This window comes from Salmo salar, chromosome ssa21 (assembly GCF_905237065.1).
Source record: "Salmo salar chromosome ssa21, Ssal_v3.1, whole genome shotgun sequence".
Lineage (NCBI taxonomy): Eukaryota > Metazoa > Chordata > Actinopteri > Salmoniformes > Salmonidae > Salmo > Salmo salar.
Genome location: NC_059462.1, coordinates 15,572,924 through 15,590,616, shown reverse-complemented (window position 1 = coordinate 15,590,616; position 17,693 = coordinate 15,572,924). Strand labels below are relative to the sequence as shown.

Genomic DNA, 17,693 nt, shown 5'->3' with positions numbered 1-17,693 from the left:
AATGCTTTACTAAACATAGTCAATGCATACAATTTCCATTAGTGTGTGAACGTTTCAATATTATGTCCTTACACTGGTAATTGGCATAATGTAGGCTACTTGCCGTTTTTATAACCTAAACTTAATAGATAACAGTGCAAATACTTTTGGAAAGAAATACATTTGAATGTCAAATTATGGACTGGTACAAGACTTTTGGATGTGTGACTTGATGTCAACATTTAATAGTAGCCTCAACCTCCTTATGGGAGTGTGCTGTCAAGTTGTCAACTCCCAGAGTGGCATTAACCTTCATTAAAAAGTAACAACCATGTATGTATATCAATATATATATATATATATATATATATATATATATATATATATATATATAAATAAAATCGGTGTGGATGTTACCATATCTAGATCGAGTCTATGTGGCACTGAGTTGGATGTTCATATTCATTCTTAACCTGGAAATCACTGACCGTGTGTCCCAAATGGCACCCTATTCCTTATGTAGTGAACTACTTTAGACCAGGAACATTTGGGACACCGCCATGTCTGCCCTCCTATATAATGACATGTTAATAAGGTGTACAATTAAGATTTATTTACGATTAAGATTGAACTCTGTGACATTTATTGCAAAGCAATACGTCTTTCTTTAGAGAGTGTTGAAACAGAGTCACTGTTTTCATTGTATTGTAAGAAAAACACAATAACTCTACAACAATGTGTTTTGTATTGTAATCACGTTTATAAAAAGCACCGTCTCTCATCCCTCCAAAATTCCATCCAAATACTTACCTAAGTAATAATGCTTGTTAACAAAACACATCAAAAAAGATTGAGCAATAATACACCCACACACTGCACTCTCTCTCGCTAAAACATTTATGTTAAGACCGCAAAGCTGCCCGAGCTTTGTCCAAGATGTCCTTCCTCATCTTTGGATAATTGGGGTGAGCATCCAAAACCTAAACAAAACATGAATATTTAGTTTATGCATATGATGTTATTCAATGACAACACGTAAACAAAATCAGATTTTTTTTACACACTTATTTCAACATAAATAACATGTGAAGCTACAATTTCAACTTACCTTATGACAGACATCTATTGCATCAACATGCCTCTTTGCTTTCAGGTAGTTGAATGCAAGCTTGTATCCTGGGACAAACACATACTACTATTCATGGACTGTTGTATATTTACATTATTAAAAGAAATCTAATGCCAGCATGTACAAGATGTCCTTAAACATACCTATCGTGGGGTTCGTTTGATTTCCATATTTCCAAGCCATTTCATAGTTCAGCGCCGCATCCCGGAATGCCTGCTCCTTCTCCATAATGTAGCCCATGTACTCATAAGCTTTACAGCATGACTGTGAAAATAAACAATGACTGTTACCGTGAGTGACTCAAACTCATTCCGGATACATTTTTGATCAAGGGTATGCATTGACCTTATTATGGCGAAGGCATCTCTTCAAGAGGTCCCCGGCCATGTCATATTTCCCTGACTGGATGTAGATGTCGGCCAGGAGCAGCCAGCTCTTCTCAAACTCGTCAGCGTCAACAATGCTCCAGTTCATCTTAGCTACACGTTTGAGCTGGTTCCTGGCTCGAGGGGTTTGTTTGAGAATCATGTAGGCTGTCGCCATGGCTAGCAGTGCAGGCACATGGTCCTTCTAAGTTAAAACAGAGAGTTCTGGTTAGTTCGGTGTCGTTTTACAGCGAATCAGGTCTAACATTTCCCTCTATTTCTATGAAGTAGACAAGAGTATCCAAAAATGCAAACAAAGGTTTCCTTGTCAGCAAGGAGGATTCAATTTGCGCAACAGGATATTATCTTACACAAGTTATCTTACTATGTTAAAGACATAGTAAGTTACTCAATAAATAAGCTGTTAAGGAAACCTCCAAAGTCAGCATCAAGAAAGTGTAAAGCAAAGAGAAAGCCTAAGATAATGCACCCGCGTAGTGATGTTAGATTTGCTAAGGGCACACTTATGTACACCATCTGGAGTTGACTTACCTCATTGTTTGCAATCTCTGTGAAAACATTCAGGGCTTTCTCGACATTGGCTTTCTGCTTGGTGGCCAGAAAGCAGTAGTTCTCTAGGATCCGCAGTTGGACGTGTCCACCGGCTGTCTGTGGCTTTAACTCATTCAGGAGCTTCTCTGCTGTCCTCACGGCGAGCTGCTCTGACTCCTGCTTCTCAGTAGAGTTCCTGAGCATAGATGAAAATGGAAAAGGAAGTGCATTTACATCAATGACAGCCAGATAAATGAGCAGGTATAACATGGACATAAGGATTTGTGTTTTAGCTAAGATATACACTGAGTGTACAACACATTAAGAACACCTTCCTAATATTGAGTTGCACCCTTCCCCCCCCCCTTGCCCTCAGAACAGCCTCAATTCGTGTGGGCATGGACTCTACAAGGTGTTGAAAGCGTTCCACAGGGATGCTGGCCCATGTTGACTCCAATGCTTCCCACAGTTGTGTCAAGTTGGCTGGATGTCCTTTGGGTGGTGGACCATTCTTGATACATGCAGGAAACTGTTCATCTACACTGATTGAAGTGGACTTAACAAGTGACATCAATATGGGATCACAGCATTCACCGGGATTCACCTGGTCAGTCTATGTCATGGAAATAGCAGGTGTTCTTAATGTTTTGTACACTCAGTGAAATGCGATGACTGGACAGGAAATAGAAAACTGAATGTTAAATGTGTTTCCTGTCAGATATTGTCTCTATTGTCTACTTGTTGAATGTTTATGAAGCCTTGATTTGTGGTTATTTGTAATGTCTTGTTAATTGGTGTTTGACCCCAGGAAGATTAGCTAGCGTTACGGCGTTAGCTAATAATGGGGATCCTAATAAAAAGGACAAATTACTGCACATGTAACTCACCCCATGTCACCATCTAGGTTCTCAAAGACTTCCCCTCCCATAGTGTCATTGTCTGGGTTAAGACAGATCTCAATCATGTTGTACACAGCATTCTGACCCCAGTCGTTGTCTTTCCGTGCCTTGTTGAAGTGTCGCAACCCATCATTGGGTTCACCTGTGTACCTGGGCACCAAATACAACTCAATTATTAAAAAGACACCATAATCATTCTAGCTAAAGATACTTTTGACTAATGCACTTACCACAGGTAAAGTCCTTTGCAGTAGTTAAACCCAGGGTCAAACTTGGCCCTGGAGGAATGTTTTTCAGCCATCTCCAGAAACCTGGGAACTTCCTCTAACTTCCCAGCTCTCCTCAGCAGGTCGATTAGACGTGACAGTGTTGGGTAGTTGTCTGGCAGGAACATATGGGAAAGACATTACTTCCCTTCCAGGGGAGGTCAAATCAGCAGTGCATATTTACATTGAGGTTCTTACACTTCCTTTTCAAGCTTTACAAATCTCCATTTAAAATCTATTTCGGGGGGGAAGTTGTGTATTCAGACCTAAGAGAAACAGAGCCCTGTCACACCTGGTTTGCGCTCCAGTAGCTGCTGAAAGTGGAAGACGGCTTGCTCATAGTCCTGCTTCCTGAACATCAGGTCAGCCATCATCTACGAGGAGACCGAGAAGTTCGTAAAACAATCAAGTTTTACAATAGGATTTTCCTTTGGGACTTGACAGACATGGCATATAAATAGAACTAACCAGTGTTGCATCTTCATTGACCTGGTCACTCTTCAGAAGGACACTGCATTGCTGTTGGCAGCCATCCACATCATCTAGAGTGAGGTACAACCGCGCCAGCTCCAGCATCACCTGGTAACAATGAAAGCATTCAATTGAATTCAACTTTGTTAACCAATTACCTTCTAACATCATAATTATAATACCATTTCCTATGAGCAATTGCTGCAGTATGCCTTGCTGGCATTAAACATACATTTACACATTCATAAAAATTGATTTGAATGTAATTGTAAACATTTTGTGATTATAAACATGATAAACTACTGTAATATGCAAATTAGCAAATACAAAAACTGCATATAAAGAAAGGGATGCTGGGGATCCACAAATACAGCTGCAGGGAGCACACACTGAAGGCTTGATTCAGCTGCACCGACCTTGCCATCACTCTCACAATAGACAAGAGCTTCTTTGTAGAATTTCACTGCTCTCTCATAGCCTCTAAGACTCGTGTAGTGTTTAGCGATCTCGCCACAGATCTCTGCAGCGAGCTGCTTCTGCATGGAGACAGCGTCTGGCTGCTCCAACTGCACCCGCTTCAACACCTTGGCCTGCACATCCCGGGCCTAAAAGAAAACACAAGTCTGGGTCCAGAGCATAGCTAAGAAATAGCAATGTTGTGAATTATGCATGTATTTTAGAGGAGACAGATTTTCAATCTTAGAAATGATCATAATTATATATTTCAGTTATTTCAATTTCTCTCATTGCTTAGCATAATGGCTTTTACAATATCAGAATACTTACTCGTTGCAAGGAAAGTAAAGCATCCTCGTTTTTGTCAACCTTGCCTTGGATCTTGGCCAACAGGACCAGATAGCGACAATCATCGGTTAGCAACGGCAGCTCATTTACTAGACAAAACAACACAAAGCGACGAGTGAGAAGTCGGAAAAGCGCTATACAAGTAACTATGTATTATCATTGTAATTTATTACCAGCAACAAAACAGAATTTACCATACAAAATGTTCAAAATTGTAGCAATGATGTCCAGCTTACCTGGGTCATGGGCGAGAGCCTCTTGTAAAACTTTCTCACACCTCTCGTACTGTCTCATCTTCATAAGCAGTTCAGCCAGGTCATATCGCAGGAAGTTCTGCTGCTCAGTCTTCAGAGCAGCTTCATAGTAATTGATTGCCTGTGAATAACAGCGGTGAATCATACAGCTATTGACTACTATAGATTGATCTTTGAATGTTTTTTTTCCTTACAGGCCTGGTACACTGGACACGTAACTTTTGCAGAGCCTAACATGATGACCACACCGCTCGAGTGAGTGCGTCATTACGCTCATGTAGATTTTTTTCCCACCCACACTAGACGTGATCAGGACACGTAGGTTGAAATATCAAAACGAAACCAAGTATATTAATTTGGGGACAGGTCGAAAAGCATTAAACATTTATCGAAATGTAGCTAGCTAGCTTGCTGTTGCCAGCTAATTTGTCCTGGGATATAAACATTGCATTGTTATTTTACCTGAAATGCACAAGGTCCTCTACTCTGACAATTAATCCACTGAAAAAAATGGTAAACTGAGTTTGTTTCTAGTAATCTCTCCTCCTTCAGGCTTCTCCTTCTTCTTTGGACTTTATATGGCGGTTGGCAACCAACTTTAAGATGCATTACCACCACCAACTGGACTGGAGTGTGGATCTCAGTTCATCTTTCAATCACCAATGTGGGTATATGCTCCTAAAAACAAATGAGGAGATGGGAGAGGCGGGACTTGCAGCGCATCAAGCATCACAAATAGAACCAAGTTCTATTTTAGCGCCTGGCTACGCAGACGCGTGCGAGCAGTGTGGGTCCAATGATTGAAGAACATGTATGTGTACATTTATTTTGCAACGCGGGCGATGCGGGCGGTGTGGTCAGCATGTAAGACACTCCAATTTATTTCAAAGAAACCTGGGCATAAGGAGTGCAGCTGTGAGAGGATTGCATTACTTAGCGTAAAATTACGCTCTGGTTTTCTTTGTAATAATTTGACGTGCTTGCGCGGCAAAAATGTACACATCCAGTGTAGCAGCTACTGTTTTCCCGAAGCCTCAGTGTAGCTCCCCAGTTAGTATACAGACCTTGACGTAATTGTGAGTCTTGACGAGAGCTTTCCCAATCTTGCTGGCCAGAGCTCCATCTTTGGGGTTTTTCTTCAGAGCCTGTTCGTAGATCTCAATGGCCTTCTCTGGCTGCGGATAAACGGACTTGACTTAGTGACATTTAGCTGTACCGAACATTAACTGTGACGATTCAACATTCCACAGTGAGGGAGTCATGAAGGAAGATATAAGCACAATGCACAGATGTTTACTCTTTATAAATATATGCATGAATTAATAAAACACTGCATAATACTACTTCCTATGAACACACTACTGTAAAAGACCCCAAAACCCTGCAGGCCTTGCATTGCCTCGTTTTGCGCAACAACGAGATTAATCGATATTCAATTTCATACCTACCTCTTGGATATTCACATAAGCATCCCCAAGTAAAATATATGTATGAGGACTGGGCAGCTTCTCTACTAATTCTCTGAGGACAGACAGAAACAAGATCACATAGAATATCTAGAATGTCTCGAATAAGATTCAATCACATTATACAGACATGGGTCTACTCTGCTCTGAGGTTCACTCATCCTTAATGGCTTCCCAGCGGTGTCTCTGTGTGGAAAATTCTGTCAGCACAAGTATAGTATCAGAGATGAGGTGATGGGCCTTCGGCTCACTTTTAGACACTGCAGGCAGCTTTGCACATTACAGCCTTGCTGCATGAGTGGATAAAGTTGAACATTTACACTTGATTTGCTGTGAACTTGTGGCCTGCATACTGTTATGGCCTGACTGCTGCTATGACATGGGTGGGTGGGCTGACACAGCAATGGGGGATGTGGTTAGTACACTGAATAAGAGACGTGGTTTCAAGAAATAACAAACTATTTGTTACCCTAAGCTACATGTCAAACACCATTAGTGAACAGTTTGTGTGCCTAACCGTCAGACTATAGCCTTTTTTATAATGCCGTGTTGTTCCTCACCTGTAACAACTGGCATAAAGGCGCTTCTCTTTCCTGTGATTCAGATATATGTCGGCCATCTTCTCCTTGGCCTGGATATAGTAGGGCTGCTCAGGGGTGATGTTTCTGAGCATGCTCAGCGCAAGCTCGGTGTCGCCACGCAGCAGAGCCAGGTCAGCATTGGCGATGGTGACACGCAGCTCCTCAGGAGTGCCTGAGAACTCGTTGATGGCGTCTTGCATCACTTTGGCGGCTTCGTGCTGAAACGTCAAACCCACGTTCGTGAATCAGACTTCACTGTTCAACACTGGGCAACGACATGACTGAGACAGAAAAGAATGGACAAACACTTCCCGGGAATGTAAGTACAATAAAATATGGAGGATCTGCATTTCATGAGTTCCTGGAAAGTACACAGTTCCTTGAAAGGTAGGCATAACTCAAGATATATTGAATAATACTCTCTGTTGTTGAGCTTGTTCTCTCCATGGTCCCTTACCTGTTCTCCGTTGAGCCAGAGGGCCTCGGCAAGTTCAAGGAACACGGACACACAGTCAGCAGAGCTCAGCTCCACCTTCTTGTTCTTGGATTTGGCTGAGGCACCGGCCCTGCGGACCCCCGGCAGGATCATGGCCATCTGCAGAGTCTGGATGGCCTCTTGGAGCTCTCCCATCTTCTTCTGGGCCTGGGCCTTTATAAGGTGATACACAGGGTGCTCTCGGACCTGGCAGGGAGCAGCATACAGAGTTATTAGAGGATGGATGTTCCCATAACAGTTGTTTGATCTAATATCACGTTCATCTGGAATGCTCTTCTTACCGCAAAGTTGTGACTGAGGCAAAGCTCCAGAGACTGGGAGGAGAGCTTGTAGTTGCCTTGTAAGAGGTGGATCTGTGCCATGAGCAGGTGGGCCTCAGCATGAGAGGGACACTGGTCCAGGCAGTGTTGGAGGCTGCTCTGAGCAGAGTCAATGTCACCTAAAGGACATCAGCATTGCCATCAAACCCATTAATTGTTGTCATCCATGTTGAGAACAACTTGGCATGAAAACAGAGCAGAATTTTGTCACATGCAATTCAGTTGAAACTCACCTGACTGAAACCTAACTTTGGCCAATAGGAAGACACCTTGCAGGAGTCCAGGTACTATCTTGACCACAGTGTCCAACACAGAGGCACAGTGTTGGAGCTGAGGGGCAGGAGGCTGGCCCTGGGCTGGAGGCTAACACACACGTGATACCGATGGTTATCTCTACGATCAAGACCACAATGAATGACACGACGGGGGCTAAAAATCTATTTACGACCTGTGACAACGTCTTTGTATTGTTTGTTAATCCCAGTAAATGTGGTGTCAAAAATTACTGACAGTAATCTCTATAAATGCATCGGTAGATATGCAAAGCCCCACCCCCACCGGAGACCGGGGTTCAATCCCCAAGTCGATCTTTCCACCTTTCTCTCCTCTCCTTATCTATAGTCCCCTATAGTAAAACCTTAAAATATGTATTGAACAAATGTATCCATAGACATGTCTCTCCAGACTGACCTTAGCAGGACAGAGTGCTATGTACTCCTTGACGATCTCCAGCAGGAAGTCAGGGTTGAGCTTCTCAAAGTAGTCTACCCCCAGCGGCAGGCCCTGCAGTGTGGAGAAATGGGTGTCCACGGCATCATTCAGCAGGTTGGTGACCTCATCCTGTGACCTGCGTTTCTTCACAGCCAGCATGGCGCGCAGGTACAGCAGCTCCTGACAGAGAGGAAAGAGCAAGCCAAGGGTGTCAACAGGTTCACACAACAGTATTCAGCTCAGTAGGGCAGCTCTAACACAACATGGTTTGTAGGACCAAGGAACAGCAGAACGTGCCAAATGGCACCCTATTACCTATATAGTGCACTACTTTTGACCAGAGCCCTATGGGCCTTTATTTTGCACTATAAAGGGAATAAGGTGCCATTTGGAATGTACCCAGAGTCTCCCCTATAATACTTAAGATCCACAGGACCAGCTGTTACGCAGCGGTTACTTATCCAAGCTGATGTCACTGTTAAGGGCTTAGCAAACACAGGAAAGCCCACATATTTCTAAAGAACTACCATTACCTAAACAAAAAGCTGTCCAAAAGGCTGCTAAGCTTCACTACATGACCAAACACTAGATATTAATGTCAAAAGTAGAATTAGAAATATAATTACTTTGGCAAGGCCTTTGAACTAGATTGAACAGAGCAATATCTCTCTATCAGCCTTACCCCTGATTTCCCGATAGACTGCTGGATCTCTGTGAGAAACTCCAGCTGTTGCTCTGCATCCTCCAAGTTTCCCTCGATCAGCTGGCACCTGATAATACCTGGAAATACAGATCAGATGTTTTTACAATCTACATCTAAAGGATTTACAACTTCATTATTTGTTTATAGCTGGTTTATAATATTATAATGAAGAATAAACGTTACCAAATTCTATATACAGTTGATGTCGGAAGTTTAAATGTATTTGGCTAAGGCGTATGTAAACTCAGTTTTTCACAATTCCTGACAATTAATCCAAGTAAAAATTCCCTGTTTTAGGTCAGTTAGGATCACCACTTTATTTTAAGAATTTGAAATGTCAGAATAATAGTTCAGAGAATGATTTATTTCAGCTTTTATTTCTTTCATCACATTCCCAGTGGGTCAGAAGTTTACATACACTCAATTAGTATTTGGTAGCATTGCCTTTAAATTGCTTCACTTGGGTCAAATGTTTTGGGTAGCCTTCCACAAGCTTCCCACAATAAGTTGGGTGAATTTTGGCCCATTCCTTCTGACAGAGCTGGTGTAACTGAGTCAGGTTTATAGGCCTCCTTGCTCGCACATGCTTTTTCAGTTCTGTCCACAAATGTTCTATAGGATTGAGGTCAGGGCTTTGTGATGGCCACTCCAATACCTTGACTTTGTTGTCCTTAAGCCATTTTGCCACAACTTTGGAAGTATGCTTGGGGTCATTGTCCATTTGGAAGACCCATTTGCGACCAAGCTTTATCTTCCAGACTGATGTCTTGAGATGTTGCTTCAAAATATCCACAGAATTTTCCTACCTCATGACACCATCTATTTTGTGAAGTGCACCAGTCCCTCCTGCAGCAAAGCTCTCCCACAACATGATGCTGCCACTCCCGTGCTTCACGGTTGGGATGGTGTTCTTCGGCTTGCAAGCCTCCCCATTTTTCCTCCAAACATAACGATGGTCATTATGGCCAAACAGTTCTATTTTTGTTTCATCCGACCAGAGGATATTTCTCCAAAAAGTACAATCTTTGTCCCCATGTGCAAACCGTAGTCTGGCATTTTATGGCGGTTTTGGAGCAGTGGCTTCTTCCTTGCTGAGCGGACTTTCAGGTTATGTCGATATAGGACTCATTTTGATATAGTGGATATAGATACTTTTGTACCCGTTTCCTCCAGCATCTTCACAAGGTGCTTTGCTGTTGTTCTAGTAACCAAAGATCGAATCCCCGAGCTGACAAGGTGAAAATCTGTCGTTCTGCCCCTGAACAAGGCAGTTAACCCACTGTTCCTAGGCTGTCATTGAAAATAAGATTATTTTTCTTACCTGACTTGCCTAGTTAAATAAAGGTAAATAGATACCCTTATTATTAGGAACCTGGTTTCAGTTCCTATGGCTTCCACTAGATGTCAACAGTCTTTAGAAATTGGTCGATGTTTTTCTTTTGAGAAATGAAGAAGTAGTGCTATTCATTCCATGTGTCACTCTGAAGGTCACTACTATTTTCGTGCGCGTGAACAGGAGCGCGCTCCGTGTTATTTCTCTTCAGTATTGGAAACAGATTATCCCGTCTTAAATTTTATTGATTATTTACATTTAAGGATACCTGAGGTTGGATTAGGAACGTTGTTTGAAATGTTTGGACCAAGTTTACAGGTAACTTATTAGATACTTTGTAGTCATGTTGGGCTAGTTGGAACTGATGTATTTCTGAATCAAACGAGCCAAATAAATTGACATTTTGGGGATATAAAGAAGGAATTTATCGAACAAAACGACCATTCATTGTGTCACTGAGACATTTGGGATTGCAAAAAGAAGATGAGCTTCAAATGGTAAGGCATTTATTATATCGTTATTTCTGACTTTTGTGTCGCACCTGCCTGGTTGAAAAATGATTTTCATGTGTTTGTATGCGGGGCGCTGTCCTCAGATAATCGCATGGTCTGCTTTCGCCGTAAAGCCTTTTTGAAATCTGACACAGCGGCTGGATTAACAAGAAGTTAAGCTTTATTTTGATGTACATTTTCACACCAAAGTAAGTTAATCTCTAGTAGACAGAACGCGTCTTCTTCCTGAGCCGTATGACGGCTGTGTGGTCCCATGCTGTTTATACTTGCGTACTATTGTTTGTACAGATGAACGTGGTACCTTCAGGCATTTGGAAATTGCTCCCAAGGATGAACCAGACTTGTAAATTAGCCTATCAGAAGCTTCTAAAGCCATGACATGATTTTCGGGAATTTTCCATGCTGTTTAAAGGCACAGTCAACTTAGTGTATGTAAACTTCTGACCCACTGGAATTGTGATACAGTGAATATAGTTTGTTAACAAGAAATTTGTAGAGTGGTTGAAAAACGAGTTGTAATGACTCCAACATAAGTGTACGTAAACTTCAGACTTCAACTGTAGGTATAGAATTACATGCATAGCTACATTACAGCTATAAAGTTTGAGATCTATGGCATATGCCTAAACAATCAGGGAAGCCTGTCTCACCTGTCAAAGCCGAGACACTTGTTTCATCCAGAGTCATGGCAGTCTTGTACCACTTCATAGCCTCTTTTATTCTTCCCTGCAGAACCAACTGGTAGCCCAGCTCTGTGGCCAGATCAGAATCCCCTTGGGCTTGGGAGAAGGCTCTGTCCACCATGATGTGAGTCTGCTGAATCACTTTCTCATTTCTTCCACACTAGCAAATGACAACAGAGTTAAGTCTTTGTGTATACCTCATGTCAGACATGCAATTGTCCTGGTTCAGGGACTGTAATGTCACAAGGTGAAGTGAAAGGGTTCTCGATCTCTTCAGAGGTGAAACCTAGTCACAGTAGTTTCCATGTAAAAACCTTTCTTATCGAAAAGCATTAAACACTGAAGACAGTGTCTTATAAGCCCATGTGGGCTGGGCATCCTGAAAATGCAATACGCTCGACTAATAAATCAAATGAGTCTTACCACCCGTGTGAAAGCCAAGGACATCCTGTAGAAAAGCTCAGGGCTGTGAGGCTCTTGGGCGTCCAAGTTGCTGACGAGACTTGAGAGCAGGTTTAGTGACTGCCAAAAGTAAAAAGGGTATCCCACTTGACCACGTACACATCATGGGAATCATTATGTACCATTCACACGTAGTTGTGTGGCAACAGGTTGAAGTGCATGCTAGCTGATCCCTAAGACTTCCAGTCTTTGCGGCAACGCTAGTTAGCAGTGGCTCGCAAAACTACCTCTAACTTCCTTCATAATGGAAGCAGAGATATAAAAAATGGTATCCGCGAGTTCATCTAACTCTGGGAAAATATATAAAGGGCTTCATTGCCAAAATCCCGAACCATCCCTTTAACTCTTAATGTTTGGAAATTACCTCTGTGATGTCCCCCTCTCTGCATAAGGAGTGAAGAGCGAGCATTCTCAGGGCTTCTAGGTTGTTTTTATCCCTCTGCAAGAGCCTAGAATGGGACAGGAAACATCTCTTTAATGATCAGCACTGTTTGTTTGATGCTAATGAAAATGTGGTGTTGTCAGAGTATTGTATTCGTTTCTTCCCATGATGGCTTATATGCCTGACAAGGCTGGAGGAAAGGGAGAGAGAATACAATCTAAGGAAGAACACCCACTTAGACAATGAGAAAAAAAGAGAGAGCCGGACTGTGCACTGCATGTGTCCATTCCTGTTCAAAGAGCTATGGCTCAGCAGGGCTAAACCAGTGGCTCTGGCCTTGGGCTTAATCCCCTTAGAAACGGGCTCCACCTGAGTGATCCTCCTTCCTGCAGTTCATAGAACCTGGAGAAGTGCATCGTGGGAAACGTGTGGCTCTAGCGCTTCAGCTCAAAAGCCTTTTCATATTCCCTGGCTCTGGCCAGGGTCCAGCGGGCGAGCAGTCAGGAACAATGGCTCAGTCATTATGCCACTGGTTCCAGGCATCACGCTCCATTTTAATTTGCACTTCAATAAGGGCCACTTGCAAAGGCTGACTGGCTCGTTCTTTATATGGCTGCTATTGATTGACCAAATCCATCAATGAAAGTATTTATTTGATCCGAACAGATCTTTACAAACTAAGATTAAAGCCAGCTATTATTTCCAGTGTCATTAGCTTAAGTAACAAGAAAACAGAAATTCTAGAGCAAAATCACCTCTAATATGAGATACTATACCTCTGTGCTGCATCTACAGTTTGCTCCCAGTCCTGCAGGGTCAATAGAAGCTTCATCTTCTTGATAAAGGCAGGAAGGAACCCAGGGAAACTAACAATCACTTGGTTGACTGTCTCCAAAGCTCCAGAATAATTATGCCGATACTCATAGTAATGTGCCTGAAACAGATAAAATATCACACAATTTATGGACATGTTGAGGGAAAGTAAAATGCAATGTTGTACATCTGTTTCAAAAGCTAATTACTCTCCACAAAGAGCAAAAGATAGCAAGCTAACAATTGGTCTCACTGTATTACCACAGATAAGGCAACATAGAGCTTTGGCATTTCAAAACAGTCCATTCAATATTCAAGATATGGTACAAATTGAGAAACAGATTGTGTTAGTGAATAATAGCCTCTGAAATCCTAGTGAGGTTGTGGGATATAGAGAATCCAGCACAATAGGGGATTATCATTCAGGCACAATAACCTAGGTGCCACATGAAATATGAGACGTGACAAAGACCTCAACAATGTCTCCACTATCTTAACATCTCTTCTCATTGCAAGTGAAGTAATCTATTCATGGCAACACAAGGGTTGTGTGCCTTCTTACCTTTCCCATCAGAGCAAAAACATCTGCTTTCTCTTTCAGGCCTTCGTCAAAGTATTTCCCAGCCTTCTTGGCATATGCATCCTTACCAGAGGTCAGATCTATCCAGCCTTTAAGGATAATCCCCTGAACAACAGACATTAATCCAAATGTTAGAAGGGTAGACAAATATAAATCAGAGTAGACCGCTACCGGGTTTTCAAGTAATTCCACTCAAAATGCTCCTAAAACAAATTCTCAAATAGCCTAGTGCTGACAAAGACCGTCCCTAGGCAACCCTATAGTGCCCTAGAGTGGGCATAATTTCATCCATTTAACTGTTTGAGGTATGTATACAGTGACACTTGCAGACTTCGTAAGATTTTGCAAATGCATCTTCAAAATAAAAAAAATATTTGATACAATTTGAGCGAAACACATATAACCAAACTCACTTCTCGGGAACCATTAGAGACTTTGATCATCCTCTCTATGTATTCCCTTGCTTTGTCATTTCGTCCCAGAAGCCAGAGGAACATCCCAGCATAGTAGAGACCCTTAGGTGTTGCACTTTTACGGTCCTCTTTCACCTTGGCATCCAGTTCCTGAATGACATCTCGATCTGAAGTCAACATAAAAAGTTAAGTGTATAGATTCAGCTACAAAAAAATACACAAGAGATGTAAACATGGATCAAGACAAATATGGGTTTACCTGGGTTTGGCCTTTTCTTTTCAGCGAAAACAAGAGCCATGAATGTACAGAGGGACATATCTCTTCTGTCTTTTATCATCTCAAACTCATGGATGGCTTCCTGAATTTGATCTAAAACGAAACATATAAATCATTTGTATTTATTATGGATCCCACATTAGCTGCTGCCAAAATTAAGGCAGTTATACAATTTTAAAAAAACATTACAATACACGTTTCACAACACACTGTGATTGATATTACATGAAACAGATATACAGGTCCAAAAGTATTTGGACAGTGACAGATTTTTTTGTTGATTTGGCTCTGTACTCCAGCACTTCGGATTTTAAATGATACAATGACTATGAGGTTAAAGGGATACTTCGGTATTTTGGCAATGATGTCAGATACATTCATGGATACCATTTTTGTCTCTGTGTCCAGTATGAAGAAAGTTAGGGGTAGTTTTGTGAGACAATGCTAACTAGCGTTAGCACAATGACTGGAAGTCTATTTTCTTATTTACAATAAAAGTGACTCCAAAATGACGTGGGGGGGGGGGGGGGCCTATGTACAAAAAATGCTGCAATTTCTAAACGGTTAACCAGATATGGATGAAATTACCCTATAACTAAAGCTGACAGTCTGCAATTTAACCTCATAGTTGTATCATTTCAAATCCAGAGTGCTGGAGTATAGAGCCAAAACAACAAATAATTGTGGCTGTAGCTGCTTTATTTAATTGTTTTAAACTAAGCAATGGGGTACTCATTTACCTTGCATCAGTGTGCTGTAGGCATGGAAAAAGCTGAAGATTGGATCATTGCTGAATTTCCTCTGTGCCACAGCTGCAGTATTTAATACATGATTGAAATACTTCTCCTGGCAATAGTAGTTGATCAAGGCCTGGGAACAAAAACATGAAATGTAGAGCTGTGATAGAAAATAGCTTAATTTATGGCAGAGATCAAAACAACAAAAAACATTTCAGAAAATAAATACCTGAGTAAATCAAAGTAGGCTGTAAACCAACATTGTGCTGATAAAAACAAAAACTCTTATGGAATGCAAACGGCCAGCATGACAATACTTGTCCGTAATATCCTCCATGTCCAAATTGGCCTGTGTTACTGATGGGAAGTCGTGTGTTTATTCAACAATGTAACCAATATGCGGATGAAGACCATTCATAACCTGAATAACTTAGGAGCTTTATCCTGAATGTTTTGCCCCTTATTCTGAGAGGATAAATAAATATCTTACACGTTTTTATGATAAATGTCACTTGCATGTCATCATAAACATCCTGCCTGCCTGGCAGATAAGGTTAACTGTGCGTTTTTAATTTCAGAACTTTGAAAGAACCAAGTAGGCTACACTGCAGCTTGACATTCTAAACAAGCTAAACAGGCTACACGGTGATGTGTTGCTTTATTGTATACATTGAGGTGAACATGTCTCTGTACAAACAGAAATTGGCTACAGTGCAACGCTACAACACTTACCAGCATTGACTCTTCATCCTCCATTTCTGCCATGACAATGTTTCACCTCAAACTGCAGCAATTAAATAGATCTTAAATGTTTAACTGAATACTGCGGCCACATGTACTCTTAAAAGGCAAGATAGAAACCGATTATAGCTACATTTTTTTTGCCATCTTACAAACACCAGTAAGCGTCTTTCGTTTACTTGACAACCACCGCCGCCATTTTTAAATTGTAGAGGAAGTTGAAAATCATTGGTTTAACAATAATGTTTCACAAGGTGGCGCACCAAGCACGCTGAACGTAAAATACTGACCCCACCCGCATGCCGAGCTTGTGGTTCTTTGGCACAAAGGCTGTGAGAAGAGGACGCTTGTAGCTACTTTGTGGTGTTTTCTCGTTTGGACAAAAGTGACCTAGGTTCCCATCTTTAGTCGGTGACCCTTAAACCGATAAAAAAAAAAAAAATGGTCGAGGTTTACACTAGTTACCACAAAGTAAAAATGTCTATAAAAATTCATGAAAACAACAATTTGAAGAAGATAAATTGTAGAAATGGGCGGGGTCTATGACTTTGTGGCTGTGGTAACTAGTGACTACCAGTGGTCGATGAGTGTCATTTCGTACGTAGACAAACGGAAGACGGTCCTCCCACATAGTTTCATTATAGACAGTACAGTATGAAGATAGACTAAAGCTGCTTGTCCAAAATAAATCCCCGATCACACTCGTAGGTGATGTCATGGCGACGTTGATTAGCTAAACTGATACGTAGAAACACGTCATCGGGTATAACGGTCGCTCGAACCGAACTGCGCATGTGCAGTCCTTCAAATATAAAGTTGTTTTTGACGAAAATGAAAACGTGTCACTTTCATGAGGTTGGGGTAATAACATGTTCTACTACCTAAGACATTGCCGAAATGACCAACGCCGAAAAACAGTTCCATAAGGCACACAGGCTATACTAGAAACAACCACCCACAAACACAAGTGAAAACAAACACAACTAAATATGGCCTCCAATTAGAGACAACAACAACCAGCTGCCTCTAATTGGAGGTCATTGCCAAAACTCACATAGAAATAAAAAAGCTAGATTTAAACATAGAAAATAGGAAAACTAGAACCTAAATCCAAAATACCCAAACACACAAAACAAACACCCCCATGCCATGCCCTGACCAACTATAATGACAAATAACCCCTTTTACTGGTCAGAACATGACAGGCGGCTAATGAAATGAGAGCATAGAACTCAGATAGTCTATAGGCCAATGCAGCCAATGCAGCAGTAGGCCTATAACTACCATCATCAACTACCATCATCAACTAAGTAAAATATATAAGTCTAAAGCCGACAAATAAAAACAGTAGAATCACATTCATCTCTCTTACATTTTACATTTTAGCAGACTCTCTTATCCAGTGACTTACACATTTCATACATTTTTTTTTCTTTCGTACTGGTCCCCGTGGGAATCGAATCCACAACCCTGGCGTTGCAAACACCATGCTCTACCAACTGGGCCACACGGGGCTCCGCCTGTCTGCCTCCCTTTCTACATTACATTACCAAAGGTTTGTGGACACCTGCTCATCGAACATCTCATTCAAAAATCACCATGGGCATTAGTATGGAGTTGGTCCCCCCTTTGCTGCTATAATAGCCTCCGCTCTTCCGGGAAGGCTTTCCACTAGATGTTGGAACATTTCTGTGGGGACTTGCTTCCATTCACACACAAGAGCATTAGTGAGGTCGGGTACTGATGTTGGGCAGTTAGGCTTGA

The 17,693-nt window shown here is 41.6% G+C and overlaps 1 protein-coding gene across 2 annotated transcripts; it reads right to left on the bottom strand.

Moving 5' to 3' along the window:
• Positions 1-717: 717 nt before the first annotated feature.
• Positions 718-16,424, bottom strand: ttc21b (tetratricopeptide repeat domain 21B). 2 transcript variants are annotated; one of them, XM_014164112.2, is made up of 30 exons: positions 16,220-16,424; positions 15,921-15,972; positions 15,192-15,321; positions 14,434-14,544; positions 14,175-14,341; positions 13,744-13,866; positions 13,145-13,302; positions 12,351-12,435; positions 11,948-12,046; positions 11,492-11,684; positions 8,976-9,073; positions 8,273-8,473; positions 7,816-7,945; positions 7,544-7,701; positions 7,224-7,448; positions 6,746-6,984; positions 6,168-6,240; positions 5,784-5,894; positions 4,702-4,840; positions 4,448-4,554; positions 4,078-4,266; positions 3,659-3,769; positions 3,483-3,564; positions 3,155-3,305; positions 2,913-3,074; positions 2,026-2,221; positions 1,454-1,678; positions 1,252-1,372; positions 1,088-1,155; positions 718-959 (listed from the first exon to the last, which is right to left on the bottom strand). In XM_014164112.2, exons 2-30 carry the CDS (start codon positions 15,951-15,953, stop codon positions 882-884), a joined length of 3,963 nt encoding a protein of 1,320 aa, XP_014019587.2. In that variant the 5' UTR covers positions 15,954-15,972; positions 16,220-16,424; the 3' UTR covers positions 718-881. The 2 variants fall into 2 exon arrangements, with proteins under 2 accessions (XP_014019587.2, XP_014019586.2); XM_014164111.2 differs by lacking the exon at positions 16,220-16,424 and having other exon boundaries at positions 15,921-16,156.
• Between the last annotated feature and the right edge of the window lie 1,269 nt (positions 16,425-17,693).

What these genes read in the sequence shown, in the direction of transcription:
- ttc21b (XM_014164112.2), bottom strand. Translation starts at nt 15,953, where the DNA reads ATGGCAGAAATGGAGGATGAAGAGTCAATGCTG. An exon ending in AGGATGAAGAGTCAATGCTG is followed by an intron (nt 15,322 to 15,920) that starts GTAAGTGTTGTA and finishes TTTTGTTCCCAG; the next exon opens with GCCTTGATCAACTACTATTG. An exon ending in AGTCTATCGGGAAATCAGGG is followed by an intron (nt 8,474 to 8,975) that starts GTAAGGCTGATA and finishes CCTCTCTGTCAG; the next exon opens with GAGCTGCTGTACCTGCGCGC.